At 43.5% G+C, this 13,814-nt stretch overlaps 1 protein-coding gene and 1 pseudogene across 1 annotated transcript in view; both read right to left on the bottom strand.

Moving 5' to 3' along the window:
* Positions 1-10,583, bottom strand: part of ASPM (assembly factor for spindle microtubules) — a 453,390-nt gene extending 442,807 nt beyond the window's left edge. Inside the window, exon 1 of the mRNA XM_078644067.1 lies at positions 10,161-10,583. Coding sequence (XP_078500193.1) covers positions 10,161-10,427 — 267 coding nt within the window. The 5' untranslated portion in view covers positions 10,428-10,583. The remainder of the gene's footprint in view (positions 1-10,160) is intronic.
* LOC144755293 (large ribosomal subunit protein eL24 pseudogene) lies at positions 4,016-4,515 on the bottom strand (annotated as a pseudogene).
* Positions 10,584-13,814: the final 3,231 nt, after the last annotated feature.

The raw sequence follows: 13,814 nt of genomic DNA, 5'->3' as shown, positions 1-13,814 counted from the left end.
TATGGACGAACCACTACAGACGACTCTAACACCTATGGTGCCGGGCAACCCTTAGGTTTGTATGAAGAACCCTCACCCACCAACCTAGTTGGAGGCATGCTTCATTGTCGGGTTCCCAACTGGGTAGCCAAATGCTACCCAGCTGTGCTACAACGCCTGATTACAGCGGAGCTGGATTTTTGGGTGGTGTGTTGTGAAGTGGTAAGATTAAAAATATCTCTGGGATTCCTTAGTGACCAATTTTTTATTCCCAGCGGCCCAGGATATATTACAAAAGATAGGGATAAAAAGAAGAAGAATAATTGGTCTTCATTAACCTACTGGTTGACATGTTTCAGCATCTGTACAAATTGTGGAGGCTTTCTACAGGACCAAAATAATGTGAAGTAGTGTTAAATAGTGAAAAAATAGTGAAAGAGGCAAAAATAAGCCAAGTGTATCTTTTTGCAGCACACACGCTAAGGTGTGCTGTGCATGCAGTGGTTAGACCGTACTTATGGGCCCACCGCTAGGATAAAACCTGTAAGACAAAAGAAAAAGTAAAAAGGACAAATAACAAACAGTTAAAAACATGGTTGGTGTCATTTGCTCTTACATCCACTAGTCCAGCGTTTACCCAGAAGTGTGGTGGCCAAGGGCACTTATTGAGTAGATCAATCACGTGTGCCAACACTCATACAGCAGACATACAACACACATCCGGTATGTACTAGATCACGCATTATGTTTTATTTTGTGGGCACGCATGTCTATATTTGTTGGCAGATTGGTGACATGTCCCTGAACGGTACTCGTATTTTTAAATTTACAAGTGGCTAGGACATTGTGCATGATGCAACATGGCTTCAGCGACAGCTACAATATGTGCATGTGTTGTTTTTGCGTGCATACATAATGCTGTTATGCGGTCTTATAATTAAACTTGCTACGCGATTCTCGTAGATATTCAGATCCCAGGAGGAACACACACCTTTAGTCACACACTGTTAAGGAAGCAAATGAAACCCAAAAAAGCATTTAGTATCAGCGGGTAGAATTCGGTATGCGAATGAGGCACACAGCACCGATATCGTAGCTCGTTTTTAGTCTGGTAATTGCCGAGCTCTGTAATTGGAAAGAAAACTTTACTTCATCAAGGTAGAGAGCCCGCTGCCACACCTACTCCGTTCTCCTTGGGATCATGAGGATGCCGATGCGGGAAAACCGGCTTTGTTTTGAAGGTGAGTCCCGCAGGAAACTTTAGGGGCGGGGTTCACGCCCACACGTGAGCGCGTGACGCAACACGTTGGTGTGCGCGTGACGTCATACGTTAATTACAAGTTTGAGAAAAGGCTAGTATGTGTCCCCAATTTGACAGGGTTGCAATTACCTCGGAACGAGTTTGTTTATGATGTAAATGGGTAAATATCCAGCCATCAGAGAGGATAAACTGAACATCTGTGAAGCGGCTTTTATATTAAATAAACATAGGTGTGATTAACACGGAATAACTGCGACTTGCAATAGGTTGTTGTTATGAAATCAATTGTACGTATTTATTAAGGCAATTCCATGGAATATTATTGTTGTGCCCATGTGTATGGGTGGATAAACCATAAATCCATTACTGTTCTTTCTCGAGAAGACTGTTTGGGATGTTGGTGGTGTTTGGCTCAAGTTGTTCTATTACCACCCAGTCCCTGTCATTGGTGGTCCGTCCAACTTGGAGAAAGTGGTTGGTCATCTGCCTAGTATTGCGATTGCATCAGACGTTACTCCAGTGTTCGCAAATCCGGGTCTTTATTTTGCGGCTTGTCATACCTCAAATCACACTGACATGTGATCAGGTAAATGGCATTTATTGAGCTACAAGTTGTATGTTTTCGTATGTGCCATGTTTAGCCTGGTTCCAAATTCAAGCTCTTGGTGGGCTTGGTCAGATGGCATACACTGCAACTTCCAGATGGGAAATTACTAGTCACATTAGGAAGAACCCCCGCATTTAATACAGTGTTTGGTTGCCTGATATGTTGCTGTGGGCGTGTTGCTAGCAGGCTGTCTTTTAGACTTTTGCAAGAAAAAAAAAAAGAGGCTTGTCCCAATTAAATTTCCCGGTGTTCAATATCTTCCAATGTTTTTGTATAATACGGGAGATTTGATTGGACACTGGATTATAGGTGGTGACATATGTCAAGGGGATTGTGGATGATGTCCCCTGTTTTTGTTCCAGCAGGCCGTCTCTATTTTGGTTGTGTGCCCTTTTCTTTGCCGTGTTGGTAATCTTATCAGGGTATCCACGTTCCTTTAGTTTCGTGGTCAAGGACTGTTCTTGGTCTTTGAAATCTTGCAGATCACTGCAGTTTCAACTTAATTGCAGATATTGACCATCTGGCATATTCTCTCAACGTTCTGGGATGGAGACTTGTGTAATGAAGGAGAGAATTTTTTGCCGTTGCCTTGAAATGAGTTTTTGTGTCGAGCTTCCCACTTGCAGTCATTGTGTCCAGGTCAAGGAAAGTGCTGCTTTTTCCCCCTCACACTGAGTGAACTTAAGGCTTGGGTCACAACAATTGAGCCATGTAAAAAAGTCTGTAGCAAGTCTTATGGGCCTTCCCAAATGAGGAAAATGTCATCAATGTAGCTTTTATAAAATCTCATATTTGAAGAGAATGGTGTTAGGGTTAAAAAGGTAGATTTTTTTTAAATTGAAGACATACAGCCCGGCTACACTGGGGGCAAAAGTGTTGCCCATAGACTTAGAGTACGTCTGCAAAAATAGGTCTTCTTCAAATTCAAAGAAGTTGTGTTTTAGCACAAGTTCTGCGTATTTAAGGACAAAAGATTTCAGGGTCTTGTAGTCCCAATTTGTGGAGTTTAGTGATATTTCCAACACTTCCAGACTCTCATCTTTGGGTAAACTGGTGTATAAACTCTTCATGTCCACACTGACCAGGAAAGATGTTGCAGGGTTGAGGGAGAGAGTTTTGATTTGTCCCAGTGGGTTCTTAGAGTCCTTCAGCTAGGTAGCTGTGGTCTGTACGATTGGTTGAAGGAATAAAGCACAAAATCGTGAGAGGGGTTCTAACAATGAACCGATGCCCGAAATGATCGGGCGGCCAGGTGGTGGAATTTTGTTTTTATAAATCTTTGGAATTCTGTAGAAGCATGGGATCTTGCCTGTGGTAGTGGTTAGAAATTGGGCTTCCAGTTTGCTTATGTGGTCCAAGCTTTCCGCATCTTCCACCATGTTTATTATTCTGGTTTTCAAACAGGAACTTGGATCTTGTTCCAACGGTTTGTAGTATTTGGTATCCTTCAGTAGGCTTCGGCACTCTTATCTTGTAGTACAATGCCACCGCCTTTGTCAGCTGGTTTTATAATGATATTTACATTACAGCAGCAAATTATTTTCCATATATTTTCCACTAGTGTTCTTGTAATTTTGGTTCCTCATGGGTGGCTTCTAGGTCGTTGTACAGACCGAGGTATTTTCAACGATTGCACTGATTATGACCTTTGCCCATCACCATCTCAGTATATTTTCCTGTTATTTGGGTATGTGTGATTATAAAGCAGGGTTTGTCAATGCTCTTTCTGTTTCCGACTTTATCTCACTTAATGGCAGGGCTTGCCTACTTGCTTTGGCATGATCTTATGCCGCCCTGTATGCCGCTTTTGCTCTTTTTCGGGCATAGAGGCCTATGCTCGAGTGACTCCATGTTCTAAGCTGTCGCTATTCTTCGAGCCTCTTTAGGTAAGAGGTTAGGTTTTAATTCTGACTTGTTGTTCACCCCTTCTAAACTAGAGAGGACCGGTTCTTATCAGAGGAATGTGCTCACTCGATGCCGGAGTCATAGCAAAACGCTTGGCCAGCTGCTTGTTGTGCTCTCATGGTACGAAGTGGTACAGTTTGATTGAAAGTTGTTTTTATTCAGCTGGCAATGCAACATTCCAAAGGTAAACAGCAATCTTATTTTCCACCAAGGCATACACCAAGCCAAGGGGCTGTACAATTTACAGTTGCATCATTTAGATTTAAATATAAGTTCCATTAGCGTTTTCCACCAACACGTGGTGCTTGAGTCTTCATAGGCTTATCAAACTTTTGCTTGGGTGCAGATTTTGAAGGCGCCTTTGCAGCGGATGTGGTGTTTTTTTTTGTTGCTGCTTTTGCCTTCTTTGCAGCCCTTATTGCCTGTTCTCGCTGCGCTTTTCGCACCTCTGGCTTTTGATTTCTCTTTGCCATTATTTCACCCAAAGATGCACCAGTAATGGCCCGTTGGAACTTGACAGCACGGCGGCTACGTTTTTTCTGAATTTCTTCAGATTGCCCCTTCTTGTGCTTCCGCCTGTAGAGGACAGTCCAGTTTATTTGTCGAGGATTCCTCTTTGAGAGGAACGCAGATTCGCATTTTGCATTCAAAAACTGGAAAACCTTTCCATCGATCCTGGCATAGCGCCGACCGTGTCCAGGATACATTTTATAACCACTGAAACTGCACAGTTCCACCTTCATGACTGTAACAAAATGGAGAAAAAAAAGCGAAGTGGTACAGGAATCTGGTGGGAAAGGTAGGTTGAGCTTTCTAGAAGCTTTGATGGATGGTTGCATTCTATATTAGAGAAAGAGGCCCGAGAGGGAGAGTCAGTTGCGAAGTCAGTTGTGAGGGCAGTTACGAGAGTTATACACGCAGAGAATCAGTGAGATGAGAAGTGCTGGTCTGATGGTTTTGGCGGTCTGGTGATACATCACGGTGCAGTCGTGGCTGTGGAACAGAGAGTCCTGACCTGACCGGAGAGGGGGAGAGAGAGAGAGAGAGGGAGAGAGGGAGAGAGAGAGACGGGCATTTCTTCGAGTAAAAGATGACTAAGATCTTGGGGAGGTGTTTCAATGACACTTGTTATATGATTACTTATGTCTAATTTTTTCGTTAATTTTCAGCATAAATGTATATGTCAGTAATTGCTATTGTGAAGAAAGTCTACTGTAATGTTTAGGTATTTCTTTCTTTTGTTATTTTATCATTGTGTAATAAAGAAACCCCAGAGCATATAATTGGTCTATATTCCTTGTGAGGGAAGCTCGGGCCCCTTTTTTACCAAGTGCCTACAGAGGGATGGGTGATTCCCCTCTTACGGGTAGTTGTTGATATGGGAGGGAAATCGGCTCCCAGCAGGGAAGTCCAAATTCTAAGTATTTCACCCCAGCATAGTGGAGGTATGTGTTTGGTCGCCGGAAGGCATTGTTCGTACTGAGGTGCATTGTGTTGCTTTACATATGGCCTCCTAACTATGGCTATAGATCTGTAGTACTTCTAGTCTTCAGTGTTATTCCTTTCTCAGGCAGGTATTCTAAAAGTGTGGTGTTTTCATGAGTCCTGAGAGGGGTTGTGGTAAGGAGTGGCCTGGTAACTGACAGAGGCACCAAAAATAGGAGAATACCAAGTCATTACAGTCGTTAAACACCGCTTGCTCAGAAGCAGCGATTTCCACTGGTATGGTACTCGGGGCAGGATAAATGTAGATTTGAGCTTAAATTTGGTGTCTGCTGCTAGTGCTCCCAGCGCCATGAAACCTGTTGGTGAACAAGCGCTTTAGAAGTTCCTTATAACATAGCAATGACAAGCAGATAGAATATTTATTTTTTTGCTTTCCTTAGATAGAGAAAACCTAGAATATTTCTGCATGTTTCTAAACATTCTGAGCATCTGCAGCTTTTAATTTTAACTGACTTGTATTGAAATGTTTCCAATACCGGTTGCAACAAATATCTAACAGGTTTGTGATGCGTTTAATTTTGCACTAGATGTTTTATCTTTATTCTTCATGTTTGCAAACGTGTTTGCTCTTTAATATGAAAGTGCTACACACCAAGGTTTTAAGTGGTTTGTGGGAAAGGTGATGGTGTGACCATGCATCATATGGGATAAAATAACCCCTGGAATACATTCCTCGCTCCTCTACATGGTTACGGAACTCCTAGGTGACTTGCAATATCCTTATAATGTACAGAAGGGGATACTTTACTGCTTTATAAACAATAGTCCTAGATGTCCTCTCAAAGAATACAATGATAAAACAGATCTCCAATATCTGTAGATTTATACATGTAGACTAAATATCTCTTATGTCCCCCACAGCCTCATCGTGCATTCTATAACTGTAGTATTTCAAATGGCCAATAACCACCACCTACCCCTCTGTACTGGACATCTACCACCATCAATGCTGGCCCACCACTTGGCAAAGATTTACAATTTAGCATTCTCCATACTGAAGCAAATCTGTCACAAATACACACCGCATCACATCACAAAGAAAAAAAAAAAGAATTACCACGGTTCCAAAACGCCTCATACATACCAACACAGACCTTCGACAAAACCATGCCTGCCAAACATCTAGCAAAAGTAGGTCAAATATTCTTAGAGCACTCAAACAAAAATATGAAGAGCGGATTCAGCCAAGGAATGGTAAACATAAAATGTACCATAATACAGTGAAAAATTTAATTTTCACAATACCACAAATACAAATCTCGCTTCAATTACACAAATAAATCATGTTGTCTGCTGTAGTATCTCATGGTTCATTCCATTACCTGCATTCTTTAACATTTTATGCTTTACCTCTGAGAATTAAGATTTCGTCTTCCGGTCTACACTGAGGAACAGTATTACATTCAAGCCACAAACATGCAAAACCAGTAACCCCTCCAAGAAACTCGTCTGATTGTAGTCAGTCATGGATAGCGTTTTGGAGTTTAGTCCCTCCCAGCGCAGGTACCCAATGTTTATTTATTTAGAAGGTTGTATAAAGCGCTAACAAGATCCTTGCGGATATCAGCGCGCTTTACAATGAACAAAGATGATTATAACAAATGAATAGCAAGACACAGTATAGAGAACAAGCATAGGATAAATAAAATAAAAACACACAGAAAGAATCGTAACAATACTAAAACATGGAATCAGAGTTGTTCCAAGAACATAGACAGCGAGTCTCGGATGAAAAAGGTTCAGGGCCGGGAAGAGTGGTCAAATAAATGTTGCCATGAGAATCGCTTTTACTTCCTTTTTGAAAGATACAAAAGAAGAATTCAATCAGGTTTCAGGGGAAAGAATATTCCGAATCCTAGGCGCCATCCCCGAGAAGGTTTGTTTATAAGTTTTTTTTTATTGAATGTTTGAGGTTTCAGAAGCAGGTTATCTGCACTCCTGGTGGACCTTGAGCCACCAGAGATTGTCAATTTCTGTGCAAGATAAATGGGTGCCTTGTGGTGTACGGGCTTATGTGTCATGCAAGCAATTTTTAGCTGAATTCTTGCTTCGAACGGGAGCCAATTCAGGGATTTTAGGTCAGGGGAGATGTGGGAACTTCTTGGCGAACCGGTGATGAGTCTTGCTGCCGAGTTTATTGATGCTCTAAGGGGGGCTGTAGTCGTTTTTGGGAGGCCACATAGAGAGACAATACCATAATCCACACGAGGGATAACTAGCGCTTGTACAGCCTGTTTGAAGTCATTGACTTGTAAGAATGGTTTCAACCTCCTTAGAATGTTTAACTGGGAGTTTGCTCCCTTTGTTGCGTTGCTGACGTGTTTCTGCATGCTGAGACTGCTGTCCAGAGTTATTCCCAGTGATTTTGCTGAGTCCACAATAGTTGGTTGCACGTTAAGTGCAGTGAGATGTTGGATTAAGTTTTGCATCAAAGGGATTTTAGCGGGGGGCTATAAGGAGGAATTCAGTCTTTAGAGCGTTCAGTTTGAGATGATTTTCTGCCAACCATATTTGTGTGTTCATGAGTGTGGAGTTAAGCTGTTTAATGTCTTCTAAGGTGTTAATCGTTAGATACAGTTGTTTATCATCAGCGTACATATGATATTGCACGTTAGTCGCTTGAAGAATTTTGGTGAGCGGCTCAATGAACAAGTTGAACAATGTCTGGGAAAGTGAGGATCCTTGTGGGACAACCAGCCTTACTGGAACTGGGTTGGAAAGAGTGTTGTTAATCTTGAATTGTTGTGTTCGGTTATGAAGAAAGGAGATAAACCAGTTTAGCACAGATCCTGAAAGACCCATCCTCAGTCCGAGCAGATCCAGCAAACTCTCATGTTTGACCGTATCAAATGCAGAGGATAGGTCCAGCAGGATGAGTAGTCATGAGCCGTTCTGGTCCAGGATTTGAAGTGTATCATCAATAATGTGAGTCATGGCTGATTCCGTGCTGTGCCCCTCTCTGAAGCCTGATTGGTGGTTGTCAAGGAGGTCAAAGTGAGCGATATGTTTAGTTAGTTGGTGGTGTACGCATTTTTCAAGCAGTTTGGCCAGGGTAGGGATATTGGATATAGGACGATAGTTGTTAAGATTCGTGGGGTCAGCTGTTGGTTTCTTAAAGATGGGTGAGACTTGGCCGACTTTGAGGGAATCTGGAATGCAACCTTGTCGGAGTGAACTGTTGATGATTTTGCATGCCAGGCTGACTTAAAATAAAAAGCACTGAGACAGGAAGAATACAGAGGCTTGCGGAAAAGACCCATATGTAGGGGGTGGGAGAAATGCTCTGACTGACAGAGAAATGCCAACCTAGATGGGGATTTAGCTTCCTTTTGCGTCAGAGATTCAAGCTCACCTATTGGAGTGAGACCCCCACTCCTGCTCCCCCAAAATCATCAGGGGATACCTGTGTGCCATCCTGGAACGCACACACCTGTCATATAATCAACTTATGAGCTAGGACCCGCATGCTAACAATGAAACCGCTTAAACGCATCCCAGCCCATCACATCTGGCCCAATCTCTCCAATAAGCCCCACCCAAAGTTTACTGTACTGCCTCACTAGAGATTGTGTGTGGTCTCCCAAATACGACAATATACATCAAACTCATCATTACTTGACAGAAGGGGTAGGGTATGTTAATTGTTAGATTTCCTTGGAGTACTGTTAGAACTAACCATATTAGTGCACAAAATATCAAACTGCTCTTAGCAGTTGAAACGTGGAGCAACAATTATTCATAAAATGACAGAAGTATTGTACTAATCTGTATTATATGATAAACGTCCACAAAAATGGGTAAAAAAATATATATATATATATATATATATATCTACCTGGTTCTACCTATTGGATTTTGGCATTTTATTAACTCAAATTAGCTCCATTTTCTAAATTGATTAGGAATTTGTCTTGGGTTTTATTTTTTTACTGCTTGTGTGCTGCATAATTGTTTTACTCATTGCCTCCAAATTAAGCCTGAAGGCTTTTGTGCCAAAATACCAGGGGGTTCATCACATTTATTTATTGCCTTTTGTGGCTCACCCAGACATGGATTGTATTTATTTTTTTGAGTGGGGGTTTGGCTGCTCTCAACTAATCACCCAATTTCTTGCACTTTACAATATCATTTATGAAGTTTCTTTGCCACCAGAGACAGTGGCATAATTTTGCCAAAACATATCAATATACATTCTCTGGCTATGTACGAAGAAAGTGATAATCGTGTTAAACACATTCTTACACTGTTTCAGATAATTATGCGTCGCCACCAAAATCTGGGGGTTAGCTGGCATAGGACATCAAAGAGCTGAAAGTGGTCCGTTTGTCCAACTGCTGGTGCGAGTAATTCAGACAGCAGATTCTATTAGTACTGCATTTTTAAGTTGCCATTTTAATCTTGTAATTAATCACAGTACAAAAACGGCATGCCTAAGCGCAAACAACAAATAGATTGTCCATCAACATATTGCCCCTTGCAAGTGGAAAGAAACCGTAAAAACATGAAAAATGCAAATACCACATCTTGGCATAATGTAAGCATAGCAGTGCCAGATCTAAGCATACAGAAACCTGTCACTTATGGGCATGGTACAATAAATTGTGTGAAACATGATTTGCATATGGCCGGGTCCAAACTGAGGTGGCATAGTGAACAAAAAAACAACAACAAAAAAAGAGTGAATGGATTAATTCAAGCATCCCAATCATCACTTTGTGGACCGTTTCAAGCATGGATCAACACTAAAACTAACTAATAGTAGCGATGACAGAGTGCGTGGAAGAGAGGAGTTAAGTAAGGGTCTCTGGCAGAGATATGAGAGGCATCCGGCAGGGCATCTCTGTTAAGAGATGAGGGCGTCAGTGCAGGGCACCGCCCGGCGTTGCGATGGGGAGCTCTTACCTGCACCACAAACGTGCGCTCTTCCAGGCTGAAGCCTCGCTCCTCCGGGACACGCTCCACCCGCACATCCACCGGTTCCGCATTGGGGTTGTCGATGGCCAGCAGCGCGGTGCGCGAGGTGCCAAGACGCACGCAGTCAAAGCACACGAAAGGCGGCCGTGCGAAGAGCCCGAGCTCCAGCACCGGGCACTGCTCATCCTGCCCCTCAGCCGAGCACTGCTCGATGTCCAGATGCACAGGACGGGAAGCCCGGTTTTCCATGGCCATCGTGTGCCTCCCGAAGACACGACACAACCGGTGTGTGTTTGTCTCGGTTACAGGCTTTTCCACTTCCCTGGGTCAGTATCTACCTGTTGCTGCCTCATTTCAGTCGCCCAGCGTTGTTGTCCCGTCAAACGGCTAACCCCGCCCACTCGGTCGTTCAAACCTCACTTCTCTAGCCAATCCCTGGTCGGTAATGACAATCACTCTAGCCCAATAGGCGTCGACTGCTGAAATCATCCAATCAGCTTAGGGAACTCTCAACTGCGAGCAGAAACAAGGTCCAATTAGGGCCGCCGCGTTTTATTTAAACCGTGGCGAGTGGCTGACTGAGTTGTCTTATTATAGCGAACACATTGAAGAGTAGCTGCTCTCGTTGACGTGCAAGCTGAGCAACTCTCAGTTTCTTAAGTTCTGCAGTAAACTATAAGAACTGAATCCATTCTGCAAGGCACGCGCATCACCGGCATTTGCAAGAACTTTGTACATTTCTTTGACAGAAAATTCAGAGACATTCATACCTCACAAACACACCAGTGAACCTCCTAAAGCAGATTCTACAGCGCAAGACACTTCATTTGTGGTCCTCGTTCCATAGCTGCCAAGGTTTCAGATTGCTATGTGTGACATTTTCATAATTTTAGTACAATTATGAGTGACATTTCAGCGACTGTGAGTGACACTTTTTCGTGTGCAAAATGAAGCAATGAAGACGAGGTAAACCTATATATATGAACAAGGCAACAGTGACGTAGCCGAAACGCGTCATGCTGGAGACAAGGGGTCAATAAACCACCTCTGCAATCATCTGAAGCGCTTGTGTGCGGTCTGTACCTGGTTTGAAGTCGGAATCCAGATCCGATAGGCAGGAGTTTGGATCGTGAATATATATATATATATATATATATATATATATATATATCAGAAATTACACCCATTTGAGCAACGAGAAAGTCTAAGAAGATTTTAAAACTGCTGCAAAGCACTAGAAATGGAAGGTACTTACCCGGAGACGGATTCCATGTGAGTGCAGAACAGGCATATTAGCTGCCTAGTTTTCAGATTAGTTATATGTGACATGTCCATGGTATTAGTGGACTTACGAATGATATTTAACTGCCAACTGTGTGACACTTAGAGTGACACTTTCTCATGAGAAAAAAACATGTAATGAGGTGCATGGAGAGAGATAAATATTAGAACGTATCCACAAGAAGTTCTAATAATATGTTGCAACTGGAGCAAAACCCCTGAAATGAAAGTCTGCACTTTCTTTATAATGAACTATGTCTGCAAATGTTGTGGTATGCTAGCATATACTGTGTGTAATACAATATTAAAACAATGTGAAAATTCATGTGCCTACATTAGCAGGCTGGGTCCTCGTAGCACTAACACTACTGAGCCAAGAAGGACACACTTCTGTTCCTCTCTGGTTACTGCTATTCTGCGCTGGAAATTGCCTGACAATTTATCGCAGTTACAACTTAAATACAATGTGTCCTGTGTGTGAAGAAATAAACTGCCAGGCTCAGTCTAAAATGAATGGTGTGCAGTAACTGGCATTGTGATCTAGTATTAATCAGCACATGCTGCAGAGATCAACTTGACAGTACAGTAGTCTGTAGACCCGAAAATGAATGACTTACCTCACTGCTGCTGGTAAACAGGTGCTGGGGATAATGCTCCATACTGAGCGCTTCATCGCTTGGTTTTGTCTTGGGCCTGAACTCTTCGGTTGGCTGGGCATGGGGCCAAGGGGGCACAAGTTGCAACAGCAGACGGCAGTTAAAGAGTGCCTGAACAGACGTCGCTGGAGACTGTCAAGCAGCACTTGTCTTCGCATAGAAGTGCTTTATTCTACCTGACTGGCCGGTAGTGGCACTTCATTTTTGCGTGCTCAGCACAGCAGGCTGCCATCTGTGCCAGCCAGAGAGACCTCCACAGCACCGGCGATCCCCCTAAATAAAAGAGCTTACTGCATTGAAATCATTTCTTCGGGCAAGGAGAGACACAGCAAAGTTAAAGGGTTTCTCTCTTGCACCATTCTGTGTCGTCCCCCGCAGCGGCCGTAAATCTTCTTACGGACCACCTGTGAGCCTGGTGCATTAACAACAGTCAGCACAACAATCCTCATGGTGCCGCTTTGAAGGGCGGCCCGGCACCCGTGACGGCACAACTCTGTACTGTTACAGGCGCGAGATCGAAGTGTTTGGGGGCATCCGGCTTCACAAGCAGTCACGTGATGAGGTCAGAAGTTACAGTCCACTGTCTAGCTCTGTTACCAACTGTTGCTGCATCGAGACTCACTACCTCCCTGGGCCATTGAATCACTGCGGCCGGGGGTCGTATTTACCATAGCTGCTGAGTCACGCAGCGGGGCACCCGGCACCCGGAGGAAAATCTAACTTTCCGCCGCCTCTCAGATGGCCTCTGCCTTGCAGCCGAAGGAGCAGTACAGGGAAGCGCGCCTTCATAAAAACGACAATGAGCTGCAAAATACATCTTGGGTGTGCTGTTGAATATTGATTCACCAGGCTCCGTGTGCTGCACTCCAGTTCACCATAAATTGCTGACATCGTCAGACACATGCACGTTTTACTTGGCAAAGTGAGCTCGCTATTACAGCTTCCAAGGCTTCTTGTTACAGCATGCCTGGGGGCGGGTGGGCGGGGGTCCCTAATTATGCGTGACTAATGCATTTCGTGCGGTGATGCGGACACCAGCACTGAAATGCGGTAGTGTCACGCACAATGCGTGACACTTGGTAGGGCTGTCGTTCTGCATTTCCGAACGAGACCTACAACGAACAATCTCCAAATTTAAACCTTCGAACCACATTCAGGATGCTATTCCAGGGTCTATCAGCAAATCTCTTGCCAAACACCGACTCCCCCTATGGACCAACATGGCCAGTACAGAAACTTCAATCCTACAAATAGTCGACAACTCCCTCAGAATCCTCGACTCTTGGCCCAACTGGACTTGTCCGCTGCATTCAACAGTGTCAACCATCTGGACCTCCTTCGAACTCTTGAACAAAGCATGCGCTGTGGAGGAACAGTTCTCAATTGGTTCTCCTCTTACCTAACCAACCGCTCCCGAATTGTGAAAAGGTAACGCGTTCTCAAGACCAGTCAATGTACTTCAAGGGGTCCCTCATGCTCGATCCATTCCCAACCCTGTTTTAACCTGTACCTAGAACCACTATGTGTGATTCTCAGAAACCCTGGAATTTCATAACAAGACCATAGGCTACCATTATGCAGTACTCTTTTAATGCCACTTCAATTAGCAGCACCTTTAAGGAACTTCATCAAACAAGAACAATCCAGAATTAGAACCCCATTCTTCATAAATGTCACTGTAACAGATCACTTTTCCTCTTTTAAA

Source organism: Lissotriton helveticus, chromosome 1_1, assembly GCF_964261635.1.
Source record: "Lissotriton helveticus chromosome 1_1, aLisHel1.1, whole genome shotgun sequence".
Lineage (NCBI taxonomy): Eukaryota > Metazoa > Chordata > Amphibia > Caudata > Salamandridae > Lissotriton > Lissotriton helveticus.
This window is presented reverse-complemented; position numbering and strand designations above follow the sequence as displayed.